The sequence below is a fragment of the Chroicocephalus ridibundus genome, chromosome 12 (genome assembly GCF_963924245.1).
Source record: "Chroicocephalus ridibundus chromosome 12, bChrRid1.1, whole genome shotgun sequence".
Classification (NCBI taxonomy): Eukaryota; Metazoa; Chordata; class Aves; order Charadriiformes; family Laridae; genus Chroicocephalus; species Chroicocephalus ridibundus.
Window position 1 is genome coordinate 19,129,817 of NC_086295.1, and position 17,654 is coordinate 19,147,470.

General features: G+C 48.2%; 1 protein-coding gene across 2 annotated transcripts in view; it reads left to right on the forward strand.

Moving 5' to 3' along the window:
- The window catches only part of MMP24 (matrix metallopeptidase 24), a 53,944-nt gene that overhangs the window by 31,740 nt on the left and 4,550 nt on the right, over positions 1 to 17,654 (forward strand). For both annotated transcript variants that reach the window (XM_063350511.1, XM_063350512.1), the window contains 3 exons: positions 873 to 1,034; positions 15,268 to 15,482; positions 16,662 to 16,800. In XM_063350511.1, the coding sequence (XP_063206581.1) occupies positions 873 to 1,034; positions 15,268 to 15,482; positions 16,662 to 16,800 (516 nt within the window). The remainder of the gene's footprint in view (positions 1 to 872; positions 1,035 to 15,267; positions 15,483 to 16,661; positions 16,801 to 17,654) is intronic.

Here is a 17,654-nt window from a genome sequence, read left to right on the forward strand (position 1 = left end):
TGATACAACAACGCTTATCTTGCCTTACGTTTTGTATCACTTGCTCGCTCTTCCTGTCTGTATGCCGTGGTTCAAACGTGCTATTTTGCTGCTGTGTTTAATTCTAATCCAGGCTGTGATTGAATGTATAGCTTCTTTACCTGCATACCTCGGGCATCACATGATGGATTCCATTACTACTTACACTAACTATACTTTGAATTTTACCATGGACATGTTTACTTCGCCCTTTACTACTTATGCCAAATTGTCACCATCAGAGCCAGGAGAGGGATCTCCTTTGGGTATCGTGAATGACAGTTGCTTTCCTAAAATCATGCTTTTGGTGTCGATTTTCCTGAATGGGGTGCAGGGGTGGTTTCTCTTTCAGTTTTGGTGCAGGAGTAGGTGTAGTACGATACGCACTGACACTACTCGAACTCCATCGGCACCGGTACAAGTTGCCCCGGTGACCAGAAGGAAAAAGAAGTCGTCAGTAAGTTCCTCTGTCCCTCGTGATAAAGACCAAGTAAGGCCAGACAGCAGGGGGGAGGACTCTTCTGATGAAGATCGAGAGTTCTTCTAAAGACGACAGGGGAGAGGCTCCTGCGTCAGCCCCAGCGGAGGAATCAGATACAGAGGTGATCATTAAATCCTTCTCTATGAAGGACCTGCGAAATATGAGCCTCCTCCCATTCCGTGACAATGACTGTAGAAGCTGTGCAGGCTTTCAGGACTAAAACCGTCTCCAAGAGTTGAGTGACAACCTGGCACTGTGACCTGCTGTGCAATAGCGTAACAAAACCTTTGCTTCTTGCTTTATGAGTAAGTGGGGCTTGGGATCGCATCGGGCTGTGGCTGTGTACTGACCTGGCTGTACCTTCCTTCCGCAGGGAACGATCTCTTCCTGGTGGCAGTCCATGAGCTGGGACATGCGCTGGGTCTGGAACACTCCAATGATCCCAGTGCTATCATGGCTCCTTTCTACCAGTACATGGAAACACACAACTTCAAACTGCCCCAGGATGACCTCCAAGGAATTCAGAAAATCTATGGTGAGCAACACTACCCACTCATCTATTTACACTGAGCTCGAGTCTAGGAAGTATTTCAAAGCCATGGACAAGTAGCCCCCCAAATGCTTGCAGCTGGTGGGCTGGAGTTCCTGCCATAGCTGAACGGGGAAACCCTTTAAAGCCCTTAATTCACAGCCAAGTATCAGACGACTGTCCCAGTGGCAATATCTTTGCACTTTGGATAACCAAACCTCTGTGATCTCACTGCGGCTCCACGCCTCGTTATGTCCCCAATATCAAGGAGCACTAGAAAGGGAAAAACAGGCAATTGCTGTACCTGAGGTTTGCCCGTTAGGAACAGCCAGTGCAAATAGAGAGGAAGAATGCGAAGAATATGGAACATCAATGAAAGGTAAAAGGTATTTATGTACTTATTTTTTTCTCCATATATAGAAGGTAGGAAAAAATTGTGGATCTGCTTAGGAAATACTTTACTTCTTTTAATCTCCAGCTGAACATTGTTGTACAACGTGTGCCACAAAGATATGAGCTCAAGGGAAAAAGAGAGAAAAGGAGGCAGAGGGATTATGAAAACCCAAAGGGGCTGGAGATGCTGTGGTACCCTGTGGTGGGATCAGGGGTACCAGGGTGTGAGGGTGGGGACTTTTCAGAGAGTTTGACTGAAGGAGGCTCTGGGAGCAGAGGGGAACGCGGGTTTTAGGAGCCACAGCCAAGGGGAGGCTGAGATAGAAGATGCTAATGGTGTGACAGCCAATGGAAAACAGGTTTTGTCAAACACCCCTGGTTTGGTTCTTTGAGGAAAGTATAAGTTTGACAGAGAGGTTACTTAATAAATATAGCATAGAGCAGCTGTGCTATGTAGCTAGGCAATGTCTGCAGCTGCTTGACATCTGGAGTCAAATGCTAGCTCGCAGTTCCAGTTGAACAGATATTATATGAATTAGACCTCAAACCCCCCCCTTATAAGACGGTTGTCAGTGGGAAAACCAACGTTTCTAAGGGATTGCTGGTGCGCTCAGTGGCAGACCTGACACTACTCAATGTTGTCACAAGTGATCAGCCAGTGAATTGTAAATTACTGCTAATAGAATTTGTGCCAAGACATACAGGACTCTAAAGCTGTACAGCAAGACTTTAGAGGTCTAAACTGTATGTCAATTGTTTGAGTCTGATTTTTGGGTTTGTGACTGGAATGAGACTCATTTGTTCAAATATAGATGCCTGAAAAAAAATCTCTTTCTGAGCTACTTTTCCTGACTCCTGTCTGGGCAACGGGAAAAACCAGGCATTTGCAGAGTGCAGTTAATCCTTACTGTAAGGCAGATGTCCAAGTAAGGTCCAGCATGTACAATAAGATGGTTTGAAGTACACGCAGGGGGAACTGGCTCTTCCCATTAGTGCAGCTGAAGATTTCTCATTATTGGTCGTTACCAGAATGGACTTGCATGGCAATTGTCCTATGGTATCATTTAATTATGTATATTTTAACATAGTATATATTCAAATACTTGGGATAACAGAGACTCTGGATGGTTTTGAAACAAAGTGCTGGGGTAGTAAGTATTAAACTTTCATTAAATAATATAAGTTTTCTTTTTTGAAAGCTGCTGAAATGTCATTATGCTGTTTCTGTTTTGAAATGTTGGTTTAGTTCTGGTGAACTTCGACTAGTCAGAAAGAAAAAAAAATAAATTATTGCTGGCGGTGAAAGTGCAATCGAGAAAAGATTACTGGTTTCTCTGTTTTCAGATACCTTTTAGGAAAGGGAGCAGATAAGGCATTGCCAACCATGCTTCTTCACCTTGGTGGTTCAAGCCAGCATCAGCCGTGGCTGAGCTGGGGAGCAGCGTTCTCCCCCCACAGCTTGGGCAGGGACCCAGTGCTCAGGGCTGGGCTGAAGTGGGGCTCCTGGGCCCATAGAGGTACCAGGTGACACTGGTCACGGCCGTTAAGACCTACTAGTGTCCTCAGGGCCCTGACAATCGGTGAGAGCGCTGCACAGCGTCTTGTGCACGGCTATGAGAGAGCAGGGAGCTCGGCACTGTGCAGCCTACGGCGTGGCTGCAGCACCGCTGCGCTTACACCTTTTTTCACTTAGGTAGTGACATTAAACTTTAGCCACCTACTATGTCAAGGTTCTCTATATGCAATATAATACCCTTAAAATTTTAACTCTGCTTGAAAAAAGTAGCATGAATGAATTACTGCCTGGTGCGGGTAATAATTGGAATTAGTCGGTTGACTATCGGAGAGTCACGCAAGGTTCTTCTGTGAGGCTTTGAACGGGAGCGGGTTGGGGATGGTGGTGTGTGGTGGTAGAGATAGCTGGTCCTGCAGGGAGAAGGAGGAGCACCCTCTGCAGTAGGAGCTTTGATTCCCCAGGTAGAGATTTTGGTCCGTAGCACAGAGTTACGGTCCAAAAACTGAAGTTTAGTTTCAAACTAGGTTTTACTCCTGTGGTTCACAAATAAAAGATGGAAAAATGCAGGTTATGTTTCTCCCTGGAACTGGAGATCTGAGAACAGATCCTTTCGTCTGAGCTTCTAACAGCTGAGAAGGAACTGCTGAAATATCCTTCTTGTAGCTTTAGCAGGAACATTCAACTAGTGTGTTTTATTTCCACAGTGCCAATCTGCTTTGTTGTACCTTGGGAATGCCAAAAGCCCATCTATCAGAGCACCTGGCCAAAAATCAAAACCTCCTGCTTTCTTGCTGCTTTGACATTCTCTACAGTGCAGCAGCAAGTGCTCAATTAGTTTTATTTAGGAACCTACTGTGCAAAATAAGTCATAGAGCCAAAGCCACTGCTTTGCCTGTAGCACCCTTTTTAAAAAACAAATTCAATTAAAACTTCCAATTTTTCATTCCACTAAAATTGCTAGAACAAAGAACAGAAGCTTGACTAAAGCTCATGTCCATTCTGTCTCCTTCTTTTGAGAATGATGCATTTCAAATGTGGTTTTATGTTGTGTCTGTGTTTATCCAGTAGAAAAGAAATGTCTAAATCTGTCATACAGTGATTTATTGAATTATTAAATTATTTTCTGCTGGATTTATTTCAAAACTCACCTAAAGAGACAGCAGGGGATGTGAACTCTTGTTTGTGCTCCGTGCTGGTTAGTATAAGGTTTAAAATGTTATTTCCAGTTCAGAGCTAATGATGAAAAGGCCAGCAGCTCACCACGTGTGACAGACTGTAAGACAAGTCAGCAGCATTTCCACCTCCTGATAGGTTCCTGGACAAAATGAGGGAAGTATCATGACTGTTCTTTACGTGTCTTGCTCAGAAGGATCTCTCCGACTGTCCATACATGCCCATGTCACAAGTGACATGCCCAGGAAGGAATTAAACTGGAAATAACACCATTATCTAGGTCCCCTGGATATCCTGTTAAGCTGACTGCCTCTTTTAATTTTGCTGGTGTTGAAGTCAGGGCTGCATGCAGCTACAGTGCAGGTGGAGAGTGGAGACGTACTCAGACACAGCCTTGTCACTGATCTGACAGTGATCTGATCATCCTGTAGTCTTGGTTCTCCTCTTCTTCACGGCCTGCTCTAAGTACCCCTTTGCAGTAGGCTGTGAAGCAGCCTCTCATGTTAGGAGAGACTCTGTGACACTATGCCTGGAGAGCAGAGGGGTTGCCATGATGTGCAGGTAAAACTCATGTCCACATGGTTGCTTGGAGCTGGTAAACCAAGCCGTTGTCTTCAAGGCCCTTTCAAAGCATAAGGTCACAAAGCAAAGGTCTTCTAATCACTCAGAGATACACCACATGATTAAGCCTGGAGACAACCTTAAGGATCTGGGTACTCTCAAATCTCATTGAGGACATGTCAACCTCACACATCTTTTCTGCAGCTCCCGGTCAGTGTAAATACTGCATCCCATGAAGGCTGAAGTCCAGGGTGGTCATGAAACCACCCCAGCCCCTGGCCAAGGAACTAAACACCAGCTCTGACACCCAGGAACAGGGGATCAGGAGGGCACAGTGTCCACAAGCAAATAGCACCTTCTGCCAGCCTCATTACTCCTGTGCAGCAAGCACGGGTTTCATAACCTCCTTCACTTTTTGCCAGTAGCAGCCTGTAGAGCAATCCCAGATCTTGTAACCTACATGTATGTGTGAGATGGATTGGGATGAAATAGCAGAAAGACCTGATGCAAATGCTCCACGTGATGACACTGCATTGTGAGTAGGACCGTCAGAGCAAGCTTTGCTCTCATGCAGGACCTGCAAACATTAGGCATAGGACTGTTTTCTGATCACAGAATCACAGAATGGTAAGGGTTGGCAGGGACCTCTGGAGATCATCCAGTCCAACCCCCTGCCAGAGCAGGGTCACCCAGAGCAGGTGGCACAGGAACGCGTCCAGGCGGGTTTGGAACGTCTCCAGAGACGGAGACTCCCCCACCTCTCTGGGCAGCCTGTGCCAGGGCTCTGCCACCCTCAAAGTCAAGAAGTTCCTCTTCATGTTTAAGTGGAACTTCCTATGCTCAAGTTTGTGCCCGTTACCTCTTGTCCTGTCGCTGGGCACCACTGAAAAGAGCCTGGTCCCATCCTCCTGACACCCACCCTTTCAGTATTTATAAGTGTTGATAAGGTCCCCCCTCAGCCGTCTTTTTTCCAGACTGAAGAGACCCAAATCCCTCAGCCTTTCATCATACGAGAGATGTTCCAGTCCCCTCATCATCTTCGTAGCCCTTTGCTGTCCCCTCTCCAGCAGTTCCCTGTCCTTCTTGACCCAGGGAGCCCAGAACTGGACACAGTGCTCCAGGTGTGCCCTCCCCAGGGCAGAGCAGAGGGGGAGGATGACCTCCCTCAACCTGCTGGCCACACTCTTCTTGATGCACCCCAGGATGCCATTGGCCTTCTTGGCCACAAGGGCACATTGCTGGCTCATGGTCATCCTGTTGTCCACCAGGACTCCCAGGTCTCTTTCCACCGAGCTGCTCTCCAGCAGGTCACCCCCAACCTGTCCTGCTGCGGGGGGTTATTCCTCCCCAGGTGCAGCGCCCTACACTTGCCCTTGTTGAATTTCATAAGGTTCCTCTTTGCCCAACTCTCCAGCCTGTCCAGGTTTCTCTGGATGGCGGCACAGCCTGCCAGTGTGTCAGCCACCCCCCCCAGCTTTGTGTCATCGGCGAACTTGCTGAGGGTGCACTCTATCCCCTCATCCAGGTCATTGATGAATATACTGAACAGGACTGGACCCAGTACTGACCCCTGGGGAACACCACTCCTCACTGACCTCCAACTAGACCCTGTCCCCCTAATCACGACCCTCTGAGCTCTGTCTTTCAACCAGTTCTCTATCCACCTTACTGTCCATTCATCAAGCCCACTCTTCCTAAGCTTCCCTAGGAGGATGCTGTGGGATACTGTGTCGAATGCCTTGCTGAAGTCAAGGTAGACAACATCCACTGCGCTCCCCTCATCTATCCATCCAGTCATGCCATCATAGGAGGCTATCAGATTAGTCAGACATGATTTCCCCTTGGTGAATCCATGTTGAGCACTTCTGATAGCTTTCTTTTCCTCCACATGCCTTGACGCCCAGAACAAGCTGTTCCGTCATCTTTCCAGGGCTGACCTGATCTTTACAGGCTGACCAACCTGTAGTTCCCCGGGTCCTCCATCTTGCCCTTTTTGAAGACTGGAGTGACATTGGCTTTCCTCCAGTCCTCAGGCACCTCGTCTGTTCTCCAGGACCTTTCAAAGATGATGGAGAGCAGCCCAGCAATGACTTCCGCCAGCTCCCTCAGCACTCTCGGGTGCATCCCATCAGGACCTATGGACTTGTGGATATTATAATTGACCTAATTGATCTCTCACTTCATCCTCCTCAACCAAGGGGAAGTCTTCCTCTGTCCAGCCTTTCCCCATTACTTTCCCCAAGGCCTGGGACTCCTGAGGGCTGGGCCGAGCAGTAAAGACCAAAGCAAAGGCGGCACTCAGTAACTCCGCCTTCTCCGCATCCTCCTTCACCATGGCTCCTGTCTCATTCAACAGCTGACCCACAACTTCTCTAGTTTTCCTTTTGCCTCCAATATACTTGAAGAAGCCCTTCCTGTTGAGCTTGACATCCCTTGCCAGGTTTAATTCCAAGGCGGCCTTGGCTTTCCTGGTTTCATCCCTGCACGCTCTCGCAGCGTTCTTGTAATCTTCCCAAAGGGTCAGTCCCTTCTTCCACTTACTCTAAATTTCCTTCTTCCACTTGAGCTTTTTCAGAAGCTCCCTGCTCAAGCATGCAGGTCTCCTGCGTCCCTTGCCCGATTTCTTGCTCTTCGGGATGCACCGATCCTGAGCTTGGAGAAAGTGGTGTTTGAATACCAACCAGCTCTCTTGAGCTCCCCTGCCTCAGAGCCCTAGCCCATGGGACCTCTCCAAGCAATTTCTGGAAGAGGTCAAAGTTAGCCCTCCTGAAGTCCAAGGCTGCGATTTTACTTCTTGTTGTTTTGTGAATACTGCCCATGATCCTGAACTCTATCTTCTCATGATGACTACAGCCAAGGCTGCCCCCAACCTTAATGTCCTCCACCAGTCCCTCTGTGTTTGTCAGTACCAGGTCCAGGAGTGCTCCTCTCCTTGTTGGCTCCTGCACCACCTGTGTCAAAAAGTTGTCATCAACGCACTGGAGGAACCTCCTGGACTGTGCATGCCTAGCTGTGTGGTCTTCCCAGCAGATATCGGGGTGATTGAAGTCCCTCATAAGAACTAAGGCATGCGATTGCGAGGCTGCCTTCAGCTGTCTGGTGATGTTCTCTTGAGCATGGGAAGAGAATAAAGTAACATCCAAGACCTTATCTCTAGAAGCTGCAAGATCTGGGACTTTTGGAGCCATGCACCATGGTGCTGTGCTAGTAGGAGGGCAGGGGAAGGAAAACGTGTGGCAATGAGGGAGCTGGAGGGATCAGGGATCTGCTCTGGTTGCATGTTGCAGAGATACCAGACTCCCTTTCTATGTTGCATCCCTTCATTTGCACCTTTCCTCCTGCCCAGAGACTCTGTTGGACCCATCAGGAAATACCAGGCTCCACTTCTGGTGCATCCACTGAGTCTCACCTGCCATCTGCCAGGTCTCCATTCCTGTTCCTCCGAAAAACAGGCAGGGAGTAACTGCCTGGTTCCTGGTGCTGTCCTTGGGCTCCACCTGACGCCTTGATGACTCTGCCATGACACAGGGTCTCACCCATGCCCACATCAGCCCTGGAGCTGCAGACATTAGGTGTGAGAGGAGGGAAGTGATCTCACTGGTCAACTGCCCCCTGATGAAGGGAGAGCTGAGGGGAGCCCACCTCTCTTGGAAGGTTTCTCACCTGACGGAGAAACACTGCTTTATGTTATGGCTGGGCATAAAACACTTCTCTCATCCTACAGATTTTCCCGAGTATAAAAAAAAATGATGTGTTTTGCAGTGGAGCAGATGTCAGGTTTCTTAAAGTTTTTCCAGAGGGGAATTGGGCTGCAAGCACCACAGCTGGAGCATCTCACAGAGCCCCAAACTCTCATAATTTGCCTGCCTAAGCCTGGGGATTTTGGACCCAGTTTTCTTGCTCACAAAGCAGAGAACCCAACCGCAAGGTGAATCACCTAATTACAGAGCGCAGAAGAGCATTCCTTTTGGCTTAGAGCAAGGATTTCAGCCACGGTCTTCCGGGTGAATGCTCTATCACCCGGCTGGCAGTTGGTCATTCAGAGGAGAATATCTGGGGGAGAAGGGCTCGAGAAACCCTTTCTGCCACGCAGTGGTGATCGTGAGGGCCTCGACTGCCCAACCGTTGGGTATGCTGTGGGTGCTGGGGCTTGTCCGCAGACTGTGGCAAGGATACCCAAAGTAACTGAAATAGCTACTTCACTCCGCTGCTGAAGTTAAGCCCAGAAGTGCAGAGTGCTCCGTGGACAGGTTTACCAAGTGAGCAAGGGAAACGAGGCCCTCCCGAGCGCTGAGCTGTTACGGATGGACCACCTCTCCTCCCTGAGGTAGCTTCTTGTCAGCTAGCTCCTTTCATATGAACACTGCCGTGGAGTCTGCAGAGCAGCCAGGTGGGTTTCTCTCCCTCCCCCTGGCTCAGTTGGCTCGTACATTTTGGTTTGGAAGTGAGGAGCCTTTTCTGTGTACCTGGACAGCTGGTACAGTCCTGCAGAAACACGCGGGCAGCTTAGCTTTTTACCAAAAAAAAAAAAAAGCCCTGTATATCATTCAAAAGCGTAACTGCCTGCCTGTAGTCTGGGTCATAGTTTTATGCTTGGAGTGTACATTAAGAAGATAAAGACAGGCCTTTGTTTGCAGGTGGCTCGTCATCTCCCCCAGGCTCTGCCATCCTCTGCCCTGGCAGGCTGGGCCAGCCGCCTGCGAGAGGTGCTGAGCCGTGCGGGGCGCTGAGCTCCGGGCAGGTGTTGTGCAGTTGAGGGAACACTCTGTCAATAGCCAGGAGGACAGTGCAATTATATTTTGTCCTCAACTATCGACACAGTGGCTCCTAAATGCCTCCTCTCTCTGTGTTATCTTCACAGGTCACCTTGGTATTCAGATGGTCTGCGACAGAGGAAGCATGAAGGGAGGAGGCTAAGTGCCAGTGGCGGAAGTCACACCCTGAAGGTGATCTGCTGTGACCCAAAAGCTTTCTGACATTCTTTGCCTTGGTTGTGATAGAGAGGAAGAAAGTCTTCTTCTCCACACAGTGTCTGTAAAGTCCCAGCAAGTTGCTTCCCTCCAGAACGTAGAGTTTCCAGCTCCAGGAGGTTTCTTACCTGCTTCCCCCGTGGAAGTGGCTGCAGGTTCAGCGCCGGGGGTGGGTTTGGCTCCAGTGCTGGGATCACACGCAATAACGAGGTGACCAGGTTCAGCCCCATTGCAGACCCATGCAGTAGCCTCTCTACTTAATTTTTCTCTCCATGAGATTTGCACTGACTGATTCTCTGAAGTTGCTTGGCAATGTAGTGAGAGAGGCTGTGATGTGCGCGGAATGGCTGGTTGGTTAGAGCGGTGGTGGGTGTGATCAGTTCCTGTGGTAAATACCAAGGTGCCAGCAACTCTTAAGTAACTCTTTGTTCACACGGTCTTCTCTGCTGCTGATAGACCTGGTATAGCCTGCCTTTAGCCATCGGTTTCAGAAGCCAGTTACTGTGATGGGATTTTGGAAATAGTGTGATTGTCGAACTATATAGGGTCTGTTAATTCTGCATTCAAGCCATGTTGTGCTCTGAGGTGGCTTAGGTCTTACGAGATAGCTTCTTTCTTCAGGCTGTGCTTCTGCTCTCCATCCCCCTGACTGTAGACTGACTTCTGCCTACCTAGCGCCTGGACCCGAGGATTTTCATGTTGTGTGTGTGCTCCTCCGCTCTTTGCATGTGCATCACTGTAGGCTTACCTTCCACCATTAGCTGTAAGACCCCCACGTGGTGACAAAGCGAAGGCAGCGATTAAAAATAAAAAGGCAGTCTGTGTAACCACAAGAGGAGACAAGGCTTCAATCAGGATAAATTAGAAGGCCCAGAATGCATAAAAACGAGAAGCGAAAGATAGTAAGGAAAAATCCATGGCTGGCACGGAAAGACAGTAACAGGAATATTTTAAGTGAAAGTCTGCATCCAAGCAAGTTGCAGTGCCACCGACAAAAACGTGGGGGAAGCCTTGTCAGTGCTGGGTGCCTCCTTCAGAGCAATACGCCAGCTGGTTTGACCACTGCAAGCAGTGGGTGTGGACGGTGGCCCAACTTCCCTTGGTGGGCCTGACTTGCGAGCTCTTCCCACTGCTCTAGCAAATGTTTCAGTTAATGCAAATCTCCAGTTCACCTGAATCATTGCTGATTCGCACCATCCTCACCACAGTGCGTCCAGCTGCTTCTGCCTTCCAAGCTTACTGCATTCTCTTTCAGTGTCATCTTAGGGCTAATTAAAACTTTTGCACTGGTTGGTCCCCTGGGTTTTGGGTGCTATTTTAACTTTCCTCTTCTCTACTGAGGACTGCGGCAGACTTTGGGCACTGAAGGTGGCTATGAGAGAGTTGGAGGTGACTGCTGTCCTACAGCAGGGGCAGGCCAGGCTGAAACGAGTGGTCCTCACTTGTGAGCGTGAATCTTTAATAACTAAAATCATGCGTGAGATGTTAAATTCCTAGCATGTGACCACCATACTGTGGTCGCTGCGCTGCACCTTACGATCAGATGTGTCTTTGTTACCCATCAGACACATTCATCGTAATTTTCTTTAGATAGTACTCCCGTCTCACCCTTTTTTCCTTTAAAAGAGACGGGGAGAAAATTAATGTCATGTCCTCATCTTACTGCTCATGGTCATCTCTGTAAAACTCTTTTCTTGCTCTCTTCTCTCAAAGTGTGGAGTTTTTGGCTTGTTATTTCTGGAAACCCAGAAGTGCAGTTGATTTGAGTATCTCTATCCGTTTGCTGTGTCTGAGAAGCAGAACTGCCCCGACTGGGCAATTGATCCTTTTTGCGCTCCGTGTCCCTCCAGCAAGCAGGTCGAACGCACACCACACAGTGACTTCTGGGGTCCCTCCCAGCCGATTCCCTGTGACAGCAGGTGCCTCTCTGCACTGCAGGCTGTGACACATCTCCCTCTTCAACGGCACCAGTGCTCCTGGGAGTCCTCCTCACAGCCGGGTTGTGGATCTGCTTCCAGCTGCCTCTCGTAACACAGGGATCTCTCCCATGCTGGAACTGGTGGTGGTCTTCTGCAGACTACCAAACAGTGGTCTGATGAAATTGCTCCACTGTACCAATTAAACTGAGCACCAAGAGGCTTTTCTGATCCATACGTGGCAAATGCATCTCTGATTTGGTCAGTTCATGGCAGCATTAGCCTCTTGCAAAGCGGGGGAAGGAACAACTACACCTCTCCTGTGCTTCTGTAGCAGCGTGCGATAGTCTCATTTGGGCAGGTGGTCCTCATATCGGTCTGTTGGTGGGGGAATCCTATCATGTAGGATGTGTGTTAGAGTTTTTTCAATGTTATTTACAAAACACATCCAGTCAAAGCTGTGTGGGTGGTGACACAGGAGTAGAAGGATCACACTGCTCTTTAATGGGCGTCCTGCGGTCAGCCACTGCTTAGGTCAAGACTTACCTTTCCTTAATTTCCTATCTTCACCGAGCATGTAAATTGCTGGGTTTCAAACTTAATTTATTTGGGTGCTGTATCTGGCACCAAGTGCCATTTTTGGCAGCCAAAACAGGTTACCCGTTTCCTCCTCCTTTCATTCGCTGAGCACTGTGCTCCTACACCGCACCTGAACAAACCGGCATCCCTTGTGTAAGATCTCTCTGTGACCTCTTTCCCCATTCCCGTCCCTTCCTCTGCAGCGTATCCCACCCTGCCGACTCAGTCCCAGCTCCACGAGCTTCCCGGCCAGAGCCAGAGGCGCCAGTGGATGTGCTGCTCGGAGGAGGAGATGCCTCTGCATGGCCCATGTGCTTCACACCACAGCGCTGCCTGTGGCTCTGTCGGCAAACCATGTCTGTGGCTGCCGGCAAGCTTTCGGGATACAGCAGTATTTAGGGATGGTGTTAAGTAAGTAGAGCGCTGAGGACTCGGCACCCGCTCTGTGCATTTCGGGGAAGGGGGTTGTTACTGTGCATTAGCTCGTGCTGTGCCCTGTGATGTCTGTTTGCAGCTGCACTATTCTAGAGGCGCTACAGAAGCGCATCTTCAGGTTCAGCTTTGTCCAAAGAGAAGGCATCTCATGAACTTCAGTGTGAATCAAAGCACAGAAATGGCAAATGACGGAGCACGTCTTCAAAAGCGCGATCCTGAGCTGAACTGAAATGCTGGTGTAGATGCACCCACATTGTCTGGCCAACGGGGGGTCCAACCCTGCGGCTCCTGTGACAGGCGACATCTGGAGAGCTTTGCTGCAACTGTTTGGGGAAGAGTCACAGATCACTAGCAGCAGCGGTATCACCGTTTGGGAATTCCATTTAAAAGAACTTTATGGTCTGCTAAGGTCATAGAGTCACAGAATCATACAACAGTTTGGGTTGGAAAGGACCTTTAAAGGTCATCTAGTCCAATGCCCCACGTATACTGGGCAACCACCAGATAGTGGGCGCTGAGTAGCTAAGAATGGAGGAGGTGAGAAATACAGAGTATCGGTATAATATTTTTATCCATTTCATGTAGACAGTTTTCCAAGAATAATTGTCAACAGAGAATCCTCATCTAAAGGATTTCTGTGAGCAATATTTGATGTCTTTTATTAAAGTTCTGGAATAAAGGTAAATAAAAATAGTTGCTAATAAAAAATCGCATGTGGCACAAAATACCACATTATGAGGACAAGTCACCGTGAAGAAATACAATGATCCATTTGAAAAGCTTTAGAAAAGAGCTGTAGGAGTAAGTCTCAAACCCAAAAGACGTTGCAGCAACAGAGAGCAGGAACTGGTCTGTTTAGCTCATAAAGAAGAATTTAAAAAGCATCTTCATCAAGATCTGTAAATGATTGAATGTTGAGACACTAGAGATAAGAAAAAAAGTGCTGAATATAAAGCTGCACAAACAACTCAGACGATAGGTAAGACACAGACTTTAGTGGTGACAGGGCTTAATCTTTGGAACAATTTGCTGTGCACTGTAGAGGGTTTCCTATGGCTTGAACCTGGAAAATGTGCTGTGTCTGCTCCAGAGGTACCAGCTCGTGGCAGGACTCGCAGGTGGAGGTTTCTGGCCTGGAACTGCAGGAAGCTGGACTACATTATCTACATTATCTACATCTATTCTGAACGTAATGTCCATGAAACCTACACACACGATTCTTAGTGTTAGAACCTTAGTAACAATTAAGTATGACGGCTTTGTCTGATGACTTCTTTGTCACTAGGGGGGACTGATTCTCACTAACCCAGTCACCCTTCCAGGACGTGTTTAAGCACTCATTCATTATAGGAGCCCTTCAAAAATGTAACATTTAAGAGCTAAGGGGACTTGGGCACCTAAGCCTCGTTTAAGGCAGCATAGTTCAAAGTGTTTATCTGCAAAAGTCCTCTTTAATCCCGCGGGTGCGCAGGCTCCATGGGTATCTCAATCCTTACTCGCAACAGTCCTTCTCTGGCTATGGGCAAGGCAAGGGCCCCTGACAGGGTGACTCTCAGCTAGTGCAAGTGTTCAGTGGTACCAGCTGGCCTGAAGCCTGTCAGGGCTGTTGGACCCCCAAAAGAGGGAGGCTGATAAAGCAGCCATGGCAGATGGCCCCCATTCTGCCCACTGGTGGAGCTTTGTCCTGCAGTCGCTCCACATAGCCCCTTCAAAAGTGCTGTTCAGAGAGGCTGAAACCATAATCCATGCAAATAAACAATCAAATCCTGTTTGATTACATCAGGTATAAAATCTCTTGCTTCTAGTAGCGTTCTGCTTATTGCCATACCAACTTGTGGCAAGAAGAAATCTATGACTAGACTTGGGCTATGAAATCTATGACTATTAGATTATTATTATTATTATTATTAGATTTGGTCTAAGAAATCTATGACTATTAGATTTGGTAGAGATTTTATCACTGTTAACGAAATCGTCCTGTGGCAAAGTGGATTTCAAAGCAGACCGCTGCTTCAAGTCCAAGTCACTTGCATTTTTATAAGTCTCTACATTCCTGCAGCCTTGTCGGATCTCAAAGCTGAGCTGTGTCAGGACTGAAGGGCAGAGCTGTGCTTGTGGGGTGCGTCATTTAAGTGCGAGCATGGTCCCTTATCGCGGCTGTTCCTCAGGGTTCCCAGGGTGTTCTGAAAGCAACGAGTGGTGAATAAACTGTAATAAAGTAATTGCTTTCTAATTTCTAAATTCCCCTGCAGTTCCCCTTAGAATGTAGCGTTGGTTTTCACATCCTAACTTTTTTCTGGTTTGGTTTGGGTTTTGTTTTTTTTGTTGGTGTCTTGTGTTGTGTTTTTTTAATGGTCTACTAAACATTTCTATTCAAGGGTTATTACCTTTCATTGCAGTTGGCAACATGATTGGTGTGGCTCCTCCTTCCTGTTAGCTCCAGCCTCCTTGGGAAGACCGACAAAACCATCCTGGCTCTTTTTCAGTTCTTATCGCTCATCTGTTTTGGGACATCTTTCATGTGTGGCTGCATCTCATTCTGCTCCCCATTTCTAGGGCATGAGCTCTGCATAAGGAGTACATAAATTCCTTGCAATGCCATTCATCTGGCCTGTTGCCTTTTAAAACCTACAAGGGAAGCACAGAAAATCCAAACTTGTCCACTTTTTGCTAAACATTTTTCTTTTCACTTCCAGGTCCTCCTGTTGAGCCCCTGGAGCCAACCAGGCCTTTACCCACTCTTCCTGTTCGCAGAATTCACTCCACTTCAGAAAGAAAACACGAGAGACAGCCAAGACCTCCTAGTCCTCCTCTAGGTGATAGGCCATCTCCTCCTGGCACGAAACCCAACATCTGCGATGGCAACTTTAATACTGTGGCTCTCTTCAGAGGAGAAATGTTTGTTTTCAAGGTACTGAGAATTCCTGCTTACCCATGAGTCTGTCTTTAGTTTTATTGCTGGAAAGATAGAAGTATCGGGTAGTGAGATTTGAAGTGTCTGTGAAAATAGCTCTGTTCCTTTGAGGCTGATGAATGAGCAATATTAGAAGGAAACGTAAGCAGATTGGCTCTGCGGTATTTGGAAACAGTGCCTGATGGCGTTCGTGGAATGCCCAGGCAGCCTGTGCACCAAAGCGTGAACGGGATGCGCTGGCAGAGAACTCAAACACCATCAAGCTCAGAGAGAAGCCACCTGTAAAGCCAGGAAGCCATAGCAGTACCTAACCAGGGACTAAGCCTCGTTGCCTCCAGAGGTGGCCTGCATCGAACCCTGGGCTTCGGGGAGCACTCGGCCTACCTGAAGCGCTTGGGGAGTTTGAGTCAGCCTTGCTTGTAAAGTACAGCCGGGGAGGAAGGAGAGGCTTTGCTCAATAACCCATCTGGGAGTGCCTTGAGTATGAAAATCCATGGTCCGTTCCCAAAATACCTGTCTCTCACTCTGCCCAATGGGTGTGAATGTGGAGAGGGATATATTGAAGGTCATTAAATGGACAAACCGTATCGGTTGCAGAAAATGCCTGAACTGAAAATACTGGAAGGCTGGGAGAGTAGCTGGGGGAAGTCTCATGGGCTCTGTCCTGCTCCTGCTCATCCCTGAGCATCCACTATGGCTTTAACTAATGATCTCATATCTAAAGGGACAGCTAATAACTCCTTTGTGCCTTCGGACGTTGTGTGCTTCACACCGTCCCCAGGCTGTACGGCTCTCCTGGGGTCTGGTAGTTGAGCACCAGGACAATTGTGACACCTCAGTGACAAGACACACAGAGAGGTCACTCACAAATGAGTTCCTAACGCTTGTAACTGTGGCCTTGCTTCCCCCTGCTCCTTTTTCCTCTCCTCCTTTCCACCCTTTTTCACAGCACCAGCTATCAACTTCTTGCCCTTTTGGCTGCCATCTTCCCCACGAAGCGCTTCCCTGCCTGGAGACCGTGTCGGGCTGGGTTGGAGCTGTCACCTGAACCGGGACTTCTGTCTTTAACGGTTATGGGGCCTAGGCAGGGATTAGTAATGCTTGATGCTGGACGCTCAGCCTGATTTGACTGCAAGATAAAAATACTCAGTCTGAAGACGCTTCTGGTTTTCTCAGGATCGCTGGTTCTGGCGTCTGCGCAACAACCGGGTGCAGGAGGGATATCCCATGCAAATTGAGCAGTTCTGGAAAGGCCTCCCTGCAAAGATTGACGCAGCCTATGAGCGGTCTGATGGAAAATTCGTTTTCTTCAAAGGTACGGTATCTTTCAGTACAAGCCTACCACACCTGCTTCACACCACATTCTTCTTTCACGGCGTGAAGAGGGTGAAAACAGGTACGCTGCATCCTTGTCCGTTTCCAAGGGTACACTTCAAGCAGCCACAAATCCTTAAATTATAGTTCAGCGTGGGCTGGCCTTGCCGGGACAAGCTCTGTATAAAGCTAATCCTGATAAGTGGAAGTTGTCTTCCGTGTGCTAACAAGGAATAGCTCCTGTTTCCCAGGGAGTGTCAGTCTCCAGCCTGTCTCCTTGAATGTGTTTCGGCAGGGCATTAAGGCCTCTCCCAAGCCACATTTCTGGACAATTGTCTCCTAAAGAAACAAAATTATCAACTTTGCGCTGGGGCCCACATTAGCTCCTTGCACTGTGACAGTGTCTGAACAGGATCCTGTAACTTGAGAGCAAGTTGTAAGCAAGGAAGAGTGGCTGGTAAGTGTCGGCATGTCACCATGCAAAAACACACTACCTGCTCTTCTGAATTTTATGTCTGCAGCTGCAGTCCCTCAGCTCAATAAGCAGTAGTAAGACTTGAGAAGGCTCAGGGAAAGGCAACAGAAATGACTGAAAAGTATGGGCTGATGTCCTGCAAGGAACTCCTCAGCCTGAGTGAGGGATGGCAAAGACAGTGGGTGAGAGAAGGCTTTGAAAGCATGACTGGCTTAGAGAAGGTAAATGGGAAAGGGTTCTTTAACGTCTCTTCCAAAACAAGAGCTAAGGAACAGCAAGTGAAGTCAGGAGGCTTCAGGTTCAAAATGGAGGTTGGAAATTCTCAACATCATAGAATCATAGAATCTTCATGGTTGGAAAGGACCTTTGAGATCATCGAG